Source organism: Somniosus microcephalus, chromosome 16, assembly GCF_052327205.1.
Source record: "Somniosus microcephalus isolate GS21.2 chromosome 16, FLI_Smic_1.0, whole genome shotgun sequence".
Lineage (NCBI taxonomy): Eukaryota > Metazoa > Chordata > Chondrichthyes > Squaliformes > Somniosidae > Somniosus > Somniosus microcephalus.
Genome location: NC_141002.1, coordinates 105107609 through 105125830, shown reverse-complemented (window position 1 = coordinate 105125830; position 18222 = coordinate 105107609). Strand labels below are relative to the sequence as shown.

The 18222-nt window shown below is 49.6% G+C and overlaps 1 protein-coding gene across 1 annotated transcript in view; it reads left to right on the top strand.

The window, feature by feature from the left end:
* LOC147106465 (plakophilin-2-like) overlaps window positions 1-18222 on the top strand; it is a 77894-nt gene that overhangs the window by 41810 nt on the left and 17862 nt on the right. The window contains exon 7 of the mRNA XM_086009666.1: window positions 15628-15745. Within this exon, the coding sequence (XP_085865792.1) occupies window positions 15628-15745 (118 nt within the window). The remainder of the gene's footprint in view (window positions 1-15627; window positions 15746-18222) is intronic.

Sequence of the window (18222 nt, the reverse complement as noted above, 5' to 3'; positions counted from 1 at the left end):
TTTCTGTAGGCTAACAGGAAATTGCCCACCTTATGTTGTAGTGGAATGTCATCATCGCACATGGCCCTTATTGCCTTTTTAAAGGTTTGTACGAACCTCTCAGCCAATCCATTTGTGGCTGGATGATACAGGGCGGATGTGTAATGCCTTACCCCATTCCTTCTCATAAATTTCCGAAACTCTTCGGACACAAACTGTGGTCCGTTATCAGAGCAAATCTGCTCTGGCAAGCCGTTCCTGGCAAATATGGTCCGTAGGATTGCAATCGTTTTCTCTGTAGTGGTGGAGGACATTTTGATCACCTCAGGCCATTTCGAGTGCGCATCCACTGCTATTAAGAACATTGAGTCCATGAATGGACCAGCAAAATCAATATGCACCCGTTGCCATGGAGAGGAGGGCCACTCCCATGGGTGTAGAGGGGCATGTGGTGGTGCATTTTGGACCTTCTGGCATCCTGAGCAGCTCTTTGTTAGGTCCTCGATTTGTTGATCGATCCCCGGCCACCACACATGAGCCCTAGCAAGGCTTTTCATTTTCACCCCTCCCAGATGGCCTTCGTGAAGCTCATTGAGCACTCTCTCCCTTAACTTGGGTGGAATTACCACTCGGGATCCACACATCACTGTCCCCTGGCATACTGACAGCTGTTCTCTTCTGGATGAGAATGCTGGCAACAGTGAGTCGCCATGTGTTGGCCATCCCTTCACTGTCAAATCATATACCCGAGACAGTGTCGGATCATTTCGGGTCTCCTTCTCTATATCCGCGTTAGTTACTGGCAAGCGTAAATTATCGACGAATAAAATATTTCGATAGGGTCCACTGCTGGTGCTTCCTCCACAGTAGGCAGTGGCAGGCGTGATAGCCCATCAGCGTTTCCATGCTGTTTCGTGCCCTTATACCCTATTTCATATTGGTTCGCCCCTAGAAAAAGGGACCATCTTTGTAGCCATTGTGCAGTCATCACCGGAACGCCCTTCTTTGGATTAAAGATGGAGACAAGTGGTTGGTGGTCAGTCAGCAAGGTGAACTTCTGCCCATGCAGATAGTGGTTGAATTTTTTTACTCCCCATACTAGGCTGAGGGCCTCCCTGTCAACCTGGGTGTAGTTGCGCTCTGCTGAGGTTAGTGACCGAGACGCAAAGGCTACTGGCCTCTCCAACCCGTCTGGGAATTTGTGCGACAGCACCGCTCCAATACCATAGGGTGATGCATCACACGCCAACCGAATTGGTAGTGCTGGGTTGAAATTGGCCAACACCTCTTTTGATGTGATCAATTCTTTGCAATTCTGGAAAGCTCGTTTACATTCGTCATTCCACTTCCATGGTACCCCCGCTTGCAGCAGGGTGTTCAGTGGGTGTAATACTGTAGACAAATTTGGTAAGAACTTATGGTAGTAGTTCACCAGCCCGAGGAACGACCTCAGTTGTGACACATTTTCCGGTGCTAGAGCCTTGACTACTGCCTCAATCTTTTCAGGGGACTTATGTAACCCCTCTTCATCAATAACGTGGCCACAATACGAGATCTGCTTCTGGAAAAACTCGCACTTGTGGCGATTAGCTCGTAGCCCACATTCCTTTGGTTGGCGAGGTGATCACTGTCATTTTCGCCCGTGACCAGGATGTCGTCCAAATAACACTGGGTCCCTGAAATCCCTTGCAGGACTTGATCCATTGCCCTTTGCCAAATAGCCGGAGCCGATGCTACCCCGAACACCAGCCGGTTGTATTGGTAGAGACCTTTGAGTGTTGATCGTGAGGTATTGTTTCGAGGCTTCTTCTACCTCCATTTGCAGGCACGCCTGGGCCAGATCAATCTTAGTGAAGCGTTTACCTCCAGATAGCGAGGCGAAAATATCTTCAATCCGTGGAAGCGGATATTGTACCGTGTGAAGGACTGGGTTCACTGTCACCTTAAAATCCCCACAGATGCGGACCTTCTTTGGTTCCCCAGGCGTATTACTCAATGACCTCTTCATTACAGGAACGATGGGTGTAGCCCACTCGCTCCAGTCCACTTTGGACAGTACTCCTGAACGTTCCAAACCTTTCAGCTCTGCTTCGACGGCTGGTCGGATCGCATAAGGCACCGGTCTGGCCTTAAAAAAAAAAAACTTTGGGCTTGCATTTTCCTCTATTTTGATCATCGCTGTTATGCCTTTTAGTGTTCCGAGTCCCTCCTGGAACACTTCTTGTGCGTCAGTTAGCATTTTTGACAGTCGTCCAGGTGTGACGTCGTCATCCTTTTTGGCCTCAACCTTCAGTGCCTGTATGGAATGCCAATCTAATTGTATCTTCCGGATCCATTCACGTCCTAGTAGTGGTGGTCCTCCATCTGGCAATACATATAGGTCCATTTTTGGTATTTCCTGGCCTTTGTATATTACGTTCACCCTTATTTTTCCTTTGGGGTAGACTTTTTGCCCCGTGTACGTCTTCAAGACAATCTCTGCAGCTTTCAAGGGTATATGTGAGAATAGCCGCTTGTAGTCCCTTCGGTTTATGACTGTTAGGGCTGATCCTGTGTCCAATTCCATTTTCACTTGGACTCCGTCTATCTTGAGCGTGACCCAGATAGTCTGGTGATCCTCCATTTTGATTACATTATGTAGTTTCAGACAACCCAGCTCCTTGCTTCCGGAGTCTGTATCACTTTTCTGTTCGTCTGAACTACTGTCCATCACCTTATGTACCTTTTTGTACTTCTCCTGTGGAGATTTCTTGCTGCTGGTTTTCTTCCCTGACCTGCAGACTCTTGCTATGTGTCCTGCTTTTCCACACTGTCTGCACACTTGGTCTTTGAACCAACAATCCTTCTGGTCGTGTGTTATTCTGCCGCAGCGATAACACTTCCCTGCTCCATATGACATTTCATTGGTGCCATATTCTTGCGGTCTCCGTTGTATCTCTGCAGCGCCCCGTGCAGCTGCTTCATGTGATACTGCCATGCTGAAAGCCTTGTCCAGCGTAAGATCCTTTTCTGATAGAAGCCATTTCTGGGTTCCTTCACTTTGAAGCCCACACACAAACTTGTCCCTTAACATATCTGTTAGTCCCATTCCAAACTGGCAGTGTTTCGATAGCTTGCGCAGTTCCGTTAAATACTCAGCATTACTTTCGTCTTTCTGCTGGTTCCTTTTGTGGAACTTAAATCTTTCTGCTATCAGCAGCGGTGTGGGGTTTAAGTGGTCCTGTAGGATTTCCACTATGCTTTTGAAATCCTTATCCACTGGCTTCTCTGGGGTTATTAGGTTTCGCAGTAAGCCATACGTTACCAGTGCTTTCCTGGCATCTGGCACTTCATTCGCCTTGCAGTACACCTCAATGCGTTCCACATATGTCTCCCAATCTTCGACTTCATTGTCGAACGCAGTGACACTGCCACTCTTCGGCATCCCTGGGTGTGGTTAGACTTTCTAAAATGGCGTCTCCCGCGCTCTCCCTTCTTCTCCGCTGGCTCAAAATTACGTCTCCCGCACTTTCTGTTCTTCCCGCGCTCGCCCTTCTTCTCCGCTGAGGCTTCAAAAATGGCGTCTCCCGCGCTCTCCCTTCTTCTCCGCGGCTCAAATGGCGCACTCTCCCTTCTTCTGCACGGCTCAAATGGCGTCTCCCACGCTCCCTTTCTTTCCCCGCGGACGCTGCTCCACCTTTGAGCCCTGGCTGCGCTCTGCGCGTTCTCGTGTGCGCCTCTCTCATTGCCGCCGCTCGGTCCTGAACCCCGGCTTTACCCTCTCTCTCTTTTTGTTTCCGTCGACGCCACTCTGTCTTCAACCCCCGGCTGCGCCCTGTGCACTCCACCCTCTCTCTTACCCCATCGACGCTGCTCAGCCTTTTCTGTGCCGTCAGTCGGCTCCAGCCGCCGCTGTCCAGGAAGGGTCTGCGCTGCACCTGTTGCCAGTCTGTTGCTGGATCATCGTGGCTGGAGAACCAAGCCCAGCTCTCAACAGCCGCCCCTGCGATGTTCACTCTCTCTGCCGGATGACTGGGCGGTTGCTCGTGGTTGACGCCCGTGCTTCTGGCCTCGACTTTCTTCCACCGTCCTCCTGGAGCGAATCCTTGGAAGGAAATGCAGAGTTGCAGGTAGATTTGAATCGACCTCGTCGCCACTGTTGAACCCGTAAATCTTAAGGTATGGTGTTCTTCAATAACTAGACGGAGGCTGTAGATTAACAATCAACAGGTGTTTACTGGAGGAGGGTAGTCTAAAGACTAACAGTACAGATGCCTGCTCAAGGCTTATATACAGGTGTGGTCACTGCCGGTACTACAGTATACAGGAGCTGTAAAAGTAGTTCTCTCTTAAAGGTACATACACTACAGTAATGGGACAAGTAAAGAAACAAAAGATGGGTCTAAAGGAGGAGTAAATGGGAATATCAGAATCATTACCAGCACCTGCTGGCTAAGAAAGACGGCACCTTTGACAGTGCAGCACTCCCTCAGTACTGCACTGGGAGTGTTAGCTGTGATTTTGTGCTCAAGTCTCTGGAGTGGGACTTGAACCCACAACCTTCTGACACTGAGCCACGGCTGATGCCTAACATTTGCTTCATACCGCAACTTCGATCGGACCTGCGCTAACCGTGATCTGTTGAATCAGTTAGAATTGTGTTTTGTGTTATTGGCCTGGATTTAGTTGGAGTGGGGCCCCTCGCAGCGAGCCCCGTTAGTTAGACCTTTTCCCCGCACCCTTCAGCTGGTATATAATTTGCACCGTATCTTGCTGTAAGTGCGAGCTGATAACGGGGCGGTGAGGGCAACAGGTCATCTGGGACCTCGGTGAATGATGGGATCAACAGTCTACCACCTCAACCAATGAGATTTAAGGATTGAGAAAGAAACAGGAATGATGGAGAAGGAAATAGGATGAATTACAGTCAAATCAGGTACAGAAAGAGAAAAAGAGTGGGAAAGAAAGATTGGGTATAGTGAAATGGCAAGCTTGGTTTGTGGTGAAATGGGTGCATGATTAATCAGACTTGAAACTTGGCAGTTGACTGTCTGAGAAGGAATGATTGAAACCCGTTCAGGAGCCCATCTAAACTGTCTGCTGCTGCATCTTCTCCAAAGGCACCAAGAATCCCACAAATTGAATGTAAATTTATTATCGTGGGGTGGGGGTGGGGTACATAGTGCCTAGATGGACCATATCAGATTTCAGGCTATTTAATCTCTGGATGATCCAGATGTGCATAGTACAAGATTTAAAATCATGGAGGGTTTAGATTGAGTAAATAAAGAGAAACTGTTTCCAGTGGCTGAAGGGTCGATAACCAGAGGACACAGATTTAAGGTGATTGGCAAAAGAGCCGGAGGCGTCAGGAGGAAAAAAAATTTACGCAATGAGTGATTAGGATTTGGAATGCGCTGCCTGATAGGGTGCTGGATACAGATTCAATAGTAGCCTTCAAAAGGAAATTAGATATAAATACTTAAAGGAGAAAAAATTGCAGGGATATGGGGAAAGAGTGGGACTAATTGAATTGCTCTTCGAAAGAGCCGGCACAGACTCGATGGGCCGAATGGCCTCCTTCTGTGCTGTACTATTCTATGGATCAAGAGACAGTGAAGAAAGAGATAGAAAGGAAAAGTAAGAAAAAGATATTTACATTTAAAATTTAAAAAATCTCGAACAATTAATTAACTGCAGAAATGAGACTCCACAGTTTCAATTGTTCCCTTTCTGGGCCGGAGAGGTTGAGTGGCACTGCCAGAGCAGAAATCTCCTTATTAAAAGGGTGCTTACGCTGTTAAGGACCAGCTTTAACTTTCCGCGGTGAGTTTAAATGGGTAATTAACAAATGCAGCAATTTCTTGAAGCTCACAGGGAGGCGGAGGGCGAGCTGTCGTTTTCACGAGGCGGACAACGGAGCGACACAAATCATCCAGCAACTTGTGGCGATTCACAACTCACGCCGTATCTCTCCCTCTCCACATGTCACTGGGTGATTTACACGTTAATAATGGCGAGCGCCATTAAACTCACCGTGAATTTTGCCAGCAAATTCTGGGCCAGTGCGTTTGTTCTGCTAAACTTAACGATGGCTTTTAAAGGAGTTGGTGTACCGAGCAGAGGAATGCCATTTAATCGGCAGAGACATTCCTTGCGAAGATTGCGCTGCGCAGTGCAAACCCAAAAGACCCCTAATTACTGCTGATGCGGTGAGTCCGCACTGACCCCTGGAGCGGAGCTGAGCGGCCGTCGCCAGCCCACTTCAAGCTTTATTGGGCTCACTGATTTCCAGTTACTAGTGACTCACCCTTACGGTCAGCATGTCCTGACATGGCTCGTGGCTCAGCGATCAACCACTTGCCGACGGGAATAGAGTCAATTCATATTTAGTAAAATGCAAAACGAGACAGGACTGTAGGTGGAGCGCGAATTATGGGAAATTAACACGGGGCGCAAGGGTTTAATCTATCAGTTCTTTTGTAAATTCAGCAAAAAGCAGTTGATTTCTTCACCGCTGCCTCAGTTAGGAGAATATCTTCAGGCAAACAGCTCATACGTGGAGAGACTGGAGAAGCTGGGGTTGTTCTCCTTCGAGCAGACAAGGTTAAGGGGAGATTTAATAGAGGTGTTAAAATCAGGAACGGTGTTGATATATTAAGGAGAAACTGTTTCCACTGGCAGAAGTACAAAAGCAAAATACTGCGGATGCTGGAAATCTGAAATAAAAACAGAAAATGCTGGAAATACTCAGCAGGTCAGGCAGCATCTGTGGAGGGAGAAACAGAGTTAACGGTTCAGGTCGATGACCTTTGGTCAGAACACAGAAAGGTCATCGACCTGAAGCGTTGACTCTGTTTCTCTCTCCACAGATGCTGCCCGACCTGCTGAGTGTTTCCAGCATTTTCTGTTTTTATTCTAGTGGCAGGAGCGTCGGTAACCAGAGGGTACAGATTGAAGGTAATTGGCAAAAGAACCAGAGGTGAGATGAGGAGAATGTTTTTACGCAGCGAGTTGTTGTGATCTGGAACGCGCTGCCTGAAAAGGCAGTGGAAGCAGATTCAATAGTGACTTTTTGAAAAGGGAATTGGATAAATACTTGAAAAGGAAAAATTTACAGGGCTATGGGGAAAGAGCAGGGGGGAGTGGGACTAATTGGAGAGCTCGTTCAAAGAGCCGGCACAGGCACGATGGGCCGAATGGCCTCCTGTGCTCATCATTCACTGATTCTGTGAAAGCTGCTTGTCCGATACCGTACACTCACTGTTGATTGCTGCAGTAAGACTCTCCATTCCTTTGGCATTAAAGTAGTGTGGCTTTGGTGGCCCGTAACAACCCAGATACGTGAGACAAAAAGAGAATGACATACATGGAAAGAGCAAATGATGTTATTTGCAATGTAAGCTCCAGGTCACTGGAGTGATGAGTGATAGCATTTTACTTTCATAAACTGAAATCTCTTTGTATTGTGGTCGAGCAACTATCTAATCATCGGAAAATGAGGTGAATTCCAGGCTCCCGCACCAGAAGATAATCGAATGTTAATATGAGGTTATATTCTGCCTGCTGTTAAGTATCTCAAAGATAAGCACAGATAGATGATCTCATTTAATCCATCACATGCATGGAAACTGATGATTCCTATCACCAAAACCTACAGTCGCCTCTGGCATTCTAAGAACAGCATCATATAACTAGTTATTTGCATTGTGATCTGGTGTTATACAGCATTGCACAGGTCAGGAGTGAGATGGAATACTCTCTCTATTTACCTGAGCAACACTCAAGAATCTCGACACCATCGAGGACAAAGCAGCCCGCTTGATTGGCCCCCATCCACCACCTTAAACATTCACTCCCTCCACCACTGGCGTACCGTGGCTGCAGTGTGTACCATCTACAAGATGCACTGCAGCAACTCACCAAGGCTTCTTCAACAGCACCTCCCAAACCCGTGACCTCTTCCACCTAGAAGGACAAGGGCAGCAGGTGCATGGGAACACCACCACCTCCAAGTCACACCATCCTGACTTGGAAATATATCGGCTGTTCCTTCATCGTCGCTGGGTCAAAATCCTGGAACTCCCTCCCTAACAGCACTGTGGGAGTACCTTCACCACACGGACTGCAGTGGTTAAAGAAGGCGGCTCACCACCTCCTTCTCAAGGGCAATTAGGGATGGGCAATAAATGCTGGCATTGCCAGCGACGCCCACATCCAAATTAGTTTTTTTAAACTACTGATTTAAGTAGGTGCAAAGCCACGAGTTCCTGCTCCGTTGCCATAACCATGGTGATGTTGGACCAGTTTCTGCTGGTTGCAGGCACCCCTGACTCCAGGTGGGCTGTTGGCGGGTGGGTTGCGTGCTGGTGTCGGGGGTGGGGGTGGATGGACCAGAGCTGGCAGGGCCAGCATGGAGAGGCTTTGTTTCAGGAGGCAATAGATCCTTTTCCCAGGGAGGCTCTTGCGCGTGGCTTCCTGCCGGTTGTGGTCAGCACACCCTGCAGGCAGGCAGAGACCACCCACTGCTGGGTCCCTGGGGGGGCCTCATTCCTACTCGCCAGTCAACCCTCCAGAAGTACAATGTAGTGCAGCGAGGGGCAAGGAAGAAAGACTTGCATTTCTCTAGCGCCTTTCACCACCTCAGGACATCCCAAAGCACTTCACAGCCAATGAAGTACTTTTTGAAGTGTAGTCACTGTTGTAATGTAGGAAACGTGTCAGTCAATTTGTGCACAGCAAGCTCCCACAAACAGCAATGTGATAAATGACCAAACAATCTGTTTTAGTGATGTTGGTTGTGGGACAAATACTTGCCCCAGGAAAAGGAGCAATAGACAAACGCTGCCCAGAACCAGACGTGTACACTACACAACCGATCACATTATCAATCATTTATATAATGGGCAAAAGTAGGATTTGGTAATCTGCAAAGATCAGGAGATTTCCTGGTGCTTTTCCTGTACTATGCTGGGGTCACATGTGCACCAGGATACAGAACCAACAGATTTTCAAATTGCTGCCTGGGATAAGGGGACAGCTGGTCGGTTGTATAATTACAATCCACTTTGCTTACCAGGTATTATCTGGTGACTTACCTCTGAGTCAGAAGCTTGTGGGTTCATGTTTCACTCCAGAGACTTCAGCTCATAATCCAGGCCAATACTCCCTGAGGGAGTACTACACTGTCGGAGGGGCAGTACTGAGGGAGTGCCGCACTGTCAGAGGGTCAATACTGAGGGAGCGCCGCACTGTCGAAGAGACAGTACCGAGGGAGTGCCGCACTGTCGGAGGGGCAGTACTGAGGGAGCGCCGCACTGTCAGAGGGTCAATACTGAGGGAGCGCCGCACTGTCGAAGAGACAGTACCGAGGGAGTGCCGCACTGTCGGAGGGGCAGTACTGAGGGAGCGCTGCACTGTCGGAGGGGCAGTCCCGAGGGAGCGCCGCACTGTCGGAGGGGCAGTACTGAGGGAGCACCGCACTGTCGGAGGGGGAGTACTGAGGGAGCGCTGCACTGTCGGAGGGGCAGTACTGAGGGAGGGCTGCACTGTCGGAGGGACAGTACTGAGGGAGCGCTGCACTGTCTGAGGTACTGTCTTTGTGATGAGACATTTAACCGAGGCCCCGTCTACCCTTTCAGGTGGATTTAAGAGTTCTCCTGGTGTGTTGGCTGATGCTTATCCATCAGCCAATATCACCAAAACTGTTTAGTTGCACGTTTGTCTTATTGGTTGCTCTGTTTCCCTACATTTAAAGAAGTTTGGAGTAGATTTTGACTTGGTGCGATGATGTAAAGTGAGTAAAGGCGAGTCAGCCGCCCGCTTCACCTCTCTCCCCGTCTCTATTTCAATGGACTTCACTTTTACCTGTTGTACTCTATTACACAAAGTCAAGATCTGCCCCAGTGACAACACTTTGAAACAAATTCATTGATCTGGGCCGTCCTGAGGTCATGAATGGTGCTGCAGAAACTCTGCTTCTCTCTCCATGGATGCTGCCTGGCCTGCTGAGTATTTCCAGCATTTTCTGATGTTACTGCAGAAACACATGTTCTTTCATTCTGTCAAGCACTGAATCCCATCTGCTGAAATACTCGGAGAATAGAGCCACTGAATCGTGCAGCTGTTTAATAGCCCTCCCCTCCCCTCCCCCCAGCAATTTATCTCCATGGAATCATTGCCTTGAATATTGCATGAATGTAGTGGATAGATTTGAAGTCCCTCCACCCAGCAGGCAAATGCTTCCCCATTGTAATCTTTGCTCCTGATTCTCTGTTAATTATTAATCTAAATGGTTTCATTTCAACCTTCCTATTTGCTAAATGCTGGATTCCAGCCACTGACATTTTAAACATTTGTAGTTCTTGTTTCCCTGTTGCTGTGAAATGCTCATTCTCAAACTGTCAGACTAAATTTAAGATTAGGGAGTAGCAAACCTGTTGAGAAGAAAATTCCCTGTTGTGAACCCAAAGTAAGAAGTCACACAACACCAGGTTATAGTCCAACAGCTTTATTTGAAATCACAAGCTTTCGGAGCGCTGCTCCTTCGTCAGGTGAAGTGGAGAAATGCATAAAGACACAGCTTATATAGTCAGAGAATAATGTCAGATGTTTACAGGTAATCTTTCCAACTGCCATTTATCACACCTCGGCAGAGAGATAATCACAGCAATCAAAGGTGTGAATGGTGTCCAAACAAGTCAGTCAGGAAAACATTACATCAAAGAACAATGAGGTGGGGTCACAAGGGGTCAAATGTTGCAGATGCTGGGGTCTGCGAACCCAAAGTAGTGTTTGGTTTGGTTTCCGCCCCCGCTCCGCTCTGGTGACCATCCCTGGAGACTCCATCACATGACGTGCTGCCGCCAACCAATCCCGCCCCCGCTCACCCGCCATTGGCTGCCCGACATGTCCATCCTCGTAGCGCCCCGCCTACTCGCAGCCAATTGGACAGCGAAATGACTCTTCGCTCCTCGATTGGATGATTCTTGGCTGTCAACATTAAATTTGTTATGAATTTAAAAAGAGTTCTGACGAAGGGTCATTGACCCGAAACGCTAACTCTGTTTCTCTCTCCTCGTTGCTGCCCGATCTGCTGAGTGTTTCCAGCATTTTCTGTTGTTATTTCAGATTTCCAGCGTCCGCAGTATTTTGCTATTGTGTTAAAAAGATCACGTCTACCATGGTCATTCCTTCCTTGGTTCACAGTTCATATGTTGTCACTTTCCCCCCCCCCCCCCGTCCCCCCCAATATTTTTATAACTAATCAACAAAAGTGTTCAAAGAAAATGGGGGAAAAAAACCACACGATTATTTTTAGTGCCTCTACGGTGTTTGTCCTGGGTGTTGCTCGCGGCCAGTGTCCTGGAGATTAATCCTCAGTTCCTGGGGTCTCCAGGCCAATCCTGAAGGGTTGGCAATCCCACTCTTGACAGAAATTCGGTTGGTTAGCGCCTGGTGGGGGTGCGAACAGGTGCTTAGGCAGTAGCACAGCGGCGAGGCAAATCCAGCCGCAAGCCAAATTCGGCCCACCCCCCCCCGCTCCCGTAGCGCCGCCGGTACAAGTTAGTGCTGGGGACGTCAGCGCCAGGCAGATGGTGACGTTAGTGAGCGTGCAACACTCACTGGGCGCCCGATCTACCAAATTGAGTATCGCCCCCTGCCTTAGCGCCTCGCCCCGACAGCGACAGGGGGAGGAGGCGTGAAGCAGTCGGTAGCCGGCTCCAGGGGCGCTACTTAAAGGGATCGTGAGTAATGAGTCGCCGCTCTCGGGTTAGTGGAGTTTCACTGCTTCCTCGTCAGTCTGAGATTGTGCAACAGTTTAAATCAGTCATTCAAAGGTTGTTTAGTCTCCCGAATGTTACGGCCTCTAAAAATTATTCTCACAAAATATCAAAGTGCTGCACTTCTTTACATTAATGGGGGTGTACTGACAGTCGGCCTCACCCTCGGCGATAATGAATTTCTTGCCCAGTGTGTTTTCAGCCTGTGTTTTTTTGTTTCCGTCTTCCAGCATCTAGTTTGTCTGCTTGTTCACTGACTGCGGCTGTTATTTCCCTCTGACAAGGGACGGGTTTTTAGTGAAAGCTCAGCAATTAAATCGTCCACAGTGTCAAGTCCAGCAGACCTGATCTTTCCTAATCTACTACCAGATTATCTAACCCTCGCTCCCCTCGCCCCACGCCTACTCCCTTGCCCCTCACGCCCCTCGTCCCCTCTCTCGTCCACCACCTCGCCCCTCACCCCACGCCCACCCCCGTGCCGCCCCTCGCCCCACACTCGCCCCTCGCCTACCCAACCATGTTAGCTCATCTCCGATCAGGTGTAATTATCGAGTCGGGGAGATAAATATTGGCGACTAAATATTCGCTTCAAGGTGAGTGAGTCACAACCTGGCCCGTCGCTCGTGTTGCAGTTATTGAAAACCGCCTGAATTCAGTTCCTCCAATGAATAATATAAAGACAGTGTGAATGAGGTCGGCCTTTCTGACGGGCTGATTGCAATGGCTTTGGTTGAATGTTGGCTGCACATAAATTGTGTCGAGGAGAAGTAAAGCAAAGACGGAATGAGATGCTCCGCAGGGCTGGTGTTCTGAACGTGGGGGCTGGTAACTGACTTCCAGGCTTCATTGACATCACTGGACAGCACCTGAGGGGCTATTTTAACCCTTTAGGCGGAAGCCGGGCGGGCCATTAATCGCGGCTCGGTGACTAACCCAGCAATGCACCTCTCCAATCCTGCTGTCCTGAATTGTAAGCCGCTCTCTTTCACTCCAAATGTACTTTATTGGCTGTAAAGCGCGTTGGGATGTCCTGAGATGGTGAACGGCGCTGGAGAAATGCAAGATCTTTCTTTTCCTACAATTGCACTTAATTCCTAAGCTCTGGAATTCTGCGCTGCTCCCCCTCCAAGGCCGTGTGTCCTTCCTGAGGGGCGGGGCCCAGAACTGAACGCAGTCACTCTAAACGGGGTCTGACCAGAGCTCCGTACAGCTGAAGCTTCACGTCCTCCCCTGTGTATTCCAGTCTAGTTCCCTCTAAGTGTGATGGCCTGTCATAGAAATTACAGCACAGAATAAGGCCATTCTGCCCATCGCACCTGTGCTGGTGCTAGATCTTCAACTAGAGCTTTTTATTTTAATCCCACTTCCCTGCCCACTTCCTGTATCCTTTTATATCCTTCTATTTCATATATTTATTCAGTTCCCTCCTCCATGGTTTTGTTACCTCCAGACTCGACCATTCCAACCCTCCCATCTTTCACCCTCCATAAACTTCAGCTCATCCAAAACTCTGCTGCCCCGTGTCCCAACTCGCACCCAGTCCCGTTCACCCATCACCCCCTGTGCTCACTGCCCCGTGTCCTAACTCTCATCCAGTCCCGTTCACCCATCGCCCCCTGTGCTCGCTGCCCCGTGTCCTAACTCGCACCCAGTCCCGTTCACCCATCGCCCCCTGTGCTCACTGCCCCGTGTCCTAACTCACTCCCGTTCACCCATCACCCCCTGGGCTCACTGCCCCGTGTCCTAACTCACACCCAGTCTGTTCACCCATCACCCCCTGTGCTCACTGCCCCGTGTCCTAACTCACACCCAGTCCCGTTCACCCATCGACCCCTGTGCTCACTGCCCCGTGTCCTAACTCACACCAAGTCCGTTCACCCATCACCCCCTGTGCTCGCTGCCCCGTGTCCTAACTCACACCCAGTCCCGTTCACCCATCACCCCCTGTGCTCACTGCCCCGTGTCCTAACTCACACCCAGTCCCGTTCACCCATCACCCCCTGTGCTCACTGCCCCGTGTCCTAACTCGCACCCAGTCCGTTCACCCATCACCCCTGTGCTCACTGCCCCGTGTCCTAACTCGCACCGAGTCCGTTCACCCATCAGCCCCTGTGCTCGCTGCCCCGTGTCCTAACTCACACCCAGTCCGTTCACCCATCACCCCCTGTGCTCACTGCCCCGTGTCCTAACTCACACCGAGTCCCGTTCACCCATCACCCCTGTGCTCACTGCCCCGTGTCCTAACTCGCACCCAGTCCCGTTCACCCATCGCCCCCTGTGCTCACTGCCCCGTGTCCTAACTCGCACCGAGTCCCGTTCACCCCTGTGCTCGCTGACCTACATTGGCTTCTAGTCCGGCAACGCCTCGATTTTTTAAAATTCCCATCCTTGTGTTCACAGCCCTCCCTGACCTTGCCCCTCCCTGTCTCTGTAACCTCCTCAGCCCTACAACCCTCCGCGATCTCTGCGTTCCTCCAGCTCTGGCCTCTTGTGCATCCCCGCTTTTTCGCTCCACCATTGGCGGCCGTGCCTTCAGCTGCCTGGGCCCTAAGATCGGGAATTCCCTCCCTAAACCTCTCCGCCTCTCTCTCCTCCTTTAAGATGCTCCTTAAAACCTCCCTCTTTGACCAAGTCTGCCCTAATATCTCCTTATGTGGCTCGGTGTCAATTTTGTTTGATATTGCTCCTGTGAAGCGCCTTGGGACGTTTTACTACGTTAAAGGCGCTATATAAATACAAGTTGTTGTTGAGTGGCCGAAGGTGGTGGGGATGGAAGTTGAGCCCTTTTACTTTTGTTGTGGGGCCAGGAGGAGCGGGAGTGCTTAGATTCGCCCTGTTCCCCGGCTTACCCCTGCCCCCGGCCTCCGCCACTCCCCTGTCCCCCATCTCCTTGTGCCTTGCACCATCTCTTAATGACTTTTAATCTCTCCTGCCTTCCACCCTATCACAGACCTTCCCTTTTTGTTCTTTCCTCCCCTCCCCCTCTCCCTGCCCCTGCACTTGCTTAAAAACCTGTTCCATCTCCAGCTTTTTCCGGTTCTGACCAAAGGTCATCGACCTGAAACATTAACTCTGTTTCTCTCTCCACAGATGCTGCCTGACCTGCTGAGTATTTCAGCATTTTCTGTTTTTATTTCAGATTTCCAGCATCCACAGTATTTTGCTTTTGTATTAGGGAACAGGCTATCCTAGATTGGGTATTGTGCAATGAGAAGGGGTTAATTAATAATCTTGTTGTGCGGGGTCCTTTAGGGAAGAGTGACCATAACACGATAGAATTCTTCATTAAGATGGAAAGTGAAGTAGTCCAATCCGAAACTAGGGTCCTAAATCTAAACAAAGGACCATAGTACAAAAAAATGTTAAGATGTCTAAAAATGTTAAAAAGACAAATCTAAAGGCACTGTATCTGAGATGAGGTGAAATTTCTTCACTCAGAGGGTGGTGAACCTGTGGAATTCTCTACCACAGAAGGCTGTGGAGGCCAAGTCACTGAATATATTTAAGAAGGAGTTAGATTTCTAGACACAAAAGGCATCCAGGGGTATGGGGCGAGAGCGGGAATATGGTATTGAGATAGAGGATCAGCCTTGATCATATTGAATGGCGGAGCAGGCTCGAAGGGCCGAATGGCCGACTCCTGCTCCTATTTTTCTATGTTTCTAGTGCCGAGCGAGACTCCCCTCCCGCCCTCCAGTCGCCTGCCCACTTTTGGTCAGGCAGAGATTGTGAACTGGCCAAGTGTGTACGCACACTTTGTAATGTTTGATGCAGCGATTGCTCGGAACTGCCCTGAACAGGTTTCCGCTTGTGCTGATTTATTTGTGTACACATGAGTGTTGTAAGAATCCTGACCCTCCTCCCCCTGCTCTCTCCCTCTTTACAGGAACTTAAGTTCAGCTAGTCCAGAGGGTCGGAAGCAAATGAGAGAATGCGACGGGCTAATCGACTCGCTTGTCCACTACATTCAGTTCACTATTGCCAATAATCAGGAGGATGACAAGGTAAACATGGCGTGACGTGGAAAGTTGCAGGGCCTGGAGATTCCTCCCAGTTGCTCCCGCTCTGCAGACGTCCCGTCACCAGAACTGCGCTGGAAACTCCCGTTTACCATCTGCCAGACTTCCCTCCGCACCCACCCCACCCCAGTGATTCCACCCATGCCATTCATGGGCGCCAGAGACCTAAAAATAAATAATTAGCAAACAGCTGGCACAAAGGTTCCTTTAACCCAAAGTGTCAGCAGTAAATAATCCAACAAACCTTGCAACAAGGGCCCAGAACAGGCCTCAAAACACTTGTCTTCAACCTCTGTGGGACTTCTCAAGGGCCTCCCACCGAAAGGGCCGTGTTCCGGGACTAATAATCCCGAGAACCTCAGTCCAAATCCCACCAGGGCTGTTTGAGAATTTGAATTCAGTTTAAATCAATCTGGAAATAAGAATCTGGTCTCAGTGAAAGTGACCATGAAGCTGTCGGATTGTCGTAAAACCCCAACTGGTTCACTGATGTCCTTCAGGGAAGGAAATCTGCCATCCTTTCCCGGCCTGGGCTTATATGTGACTCCAGTCCCACACCAACGTGGTTGACTCGTAACTGTCCTCTGAAGTGGCCCAGCGAGACCCTCAGTTGTACCAAAGCACTCGGTTCAAGAAGTTGGCTCCCCGCCATCTCCTCAGGGCAACTGGGGACGGGCAATAAACCCCCACCTTGCCGGCGACTCCCTCATCCCCGAGAATTAATTTTTTTTAATCCTCTTCATGCCTATTTATTGGGCATGCTGGGGAGTTAGGGGTGTTGTCTCAGACGCCTGTTCTATCCCCCGCCCCATGTTCAGTTTGTTTGATTACAATAGAACTGAATATTTAAGCAGGGCGTATAATGGGCGTCTGGTGTGATACCGCGCATCCTAATCATAATCATAATCAACTTTATTGTCATTGTTAGTGCACAAGTGCAGTACAACGAAATGTAGGCTTGCGGCTCCCGAGAGTGTACATTTAGATTAAGACATTTAAACATTCAACATTCATTTGGATTGTAATACATTAACATAAACATTATAAAGTGCATTGGCAGATGTGCAGGCTTTAGAGTTTATTTGTAGAGTTCAGTAGGATGACAGCCCTGGGAAAGAAGCTGTTCCTGAATCTGGTCGTTCGGGTGCGAATGCATCTGTAGCGTCTCCCAGATGGCAGGAGGGTGAACAGACTGTGGCTGGGGTGGGTAGGGTCTTTGATGATGGTCAGTGACCTCCGTAAACAGCGTTTCTGATAGATGTTCTCTATGGTCGGTAGCCGGGTGCCGGTAATGCGTTGGGCAGTTTTGACTACCCGCTGCAGGGCTTTCCGGTCATAGGAGCTACAGCTGCCATACCATACTGTGATACAGTCATCAGGATGCTCTCTATTGTGCAGCGGTAAAAGTTAGAGAGGATCAGGGGTGACAGGTTACATCCCTTCAGCCTCCTTAGGAAGTATAGGCGCTGCTGGGCCTTCTTCACCAAAGAGGAGGTATTGAGGGACCAGGAGAGGTCTTCTGTGATGTGGACTCCGAGGAACTTAAAGCTGTCCACCCTTTCCACCACAGCCCCATGGATGTAGATGGGCGTGTGACTTCCGCCTTTAGACTTCCTGAAGTCCACAATGATTTCTTTGGTTTTCTTGATGTTAAGGGCCAGGTTGTTATCGGCGCACCACTTCACGAGATGCTGGACCTCCTCCCTGTAGGCTGACTCATCGTTGTTGGAGATCTGACCTACCACCGTGGTATCATCCGCAAACTTGATGATGGTGTTGGAACCATGAACAGCCACACAGTCGTGGGTGAAGAGGGAGTAGAGGAGGGGGCTCAGCACACATCCTTGTGGGGCCCCTGTGTTCAGGGTCGGGGGGGGGGGGAGGTGTGGTTACCTAATTTGACAGACTGGGGTCTGTTTGTTAGGAAGTCCAGGGTCCAGTTGCAAAGGGAAGTGTTCAGGCCAAGAGTGTGGAGTTTGGAGGCCAGCTTGTTGGGGACGATAGTGTTGAATGCTGAGCTGTAGTCTATGAACAGCATTCTGATGTAGGTCTCTTTACCGTCTAAGTGATTCAATGCAGAGTGTAGAGCAGTTGTGATTGCATCCTCCGTTGATCTGTTTGCACGATAGGCAAACTGGTGTTGGTCAAGAGAGGCGGGAACACTGGCTTTGATGTAAGCCAGGACCAGTCTCTCGAAACACTTCATTATGATGGGTGTGAGTGCGACAGGTCGATAGTCGTTCAGACACGTCACAGCCGTTTGTTTTGGCACAGGAATAATGGTAGCAGTCTTGAAGCATGTAGGGACTACTGCCTGGGCCAATGACAGATTGAAGATAGCGGTGAAGACATCAGCCAGCTGATCAGCACATTCCTTGAGTACCCGTCCAGGGATGCTGTCAGGTCCAGCAGCCTTACGTGTGATCACTCCGCGTAGAACACCCCTTACGTCGGAGGTCGAC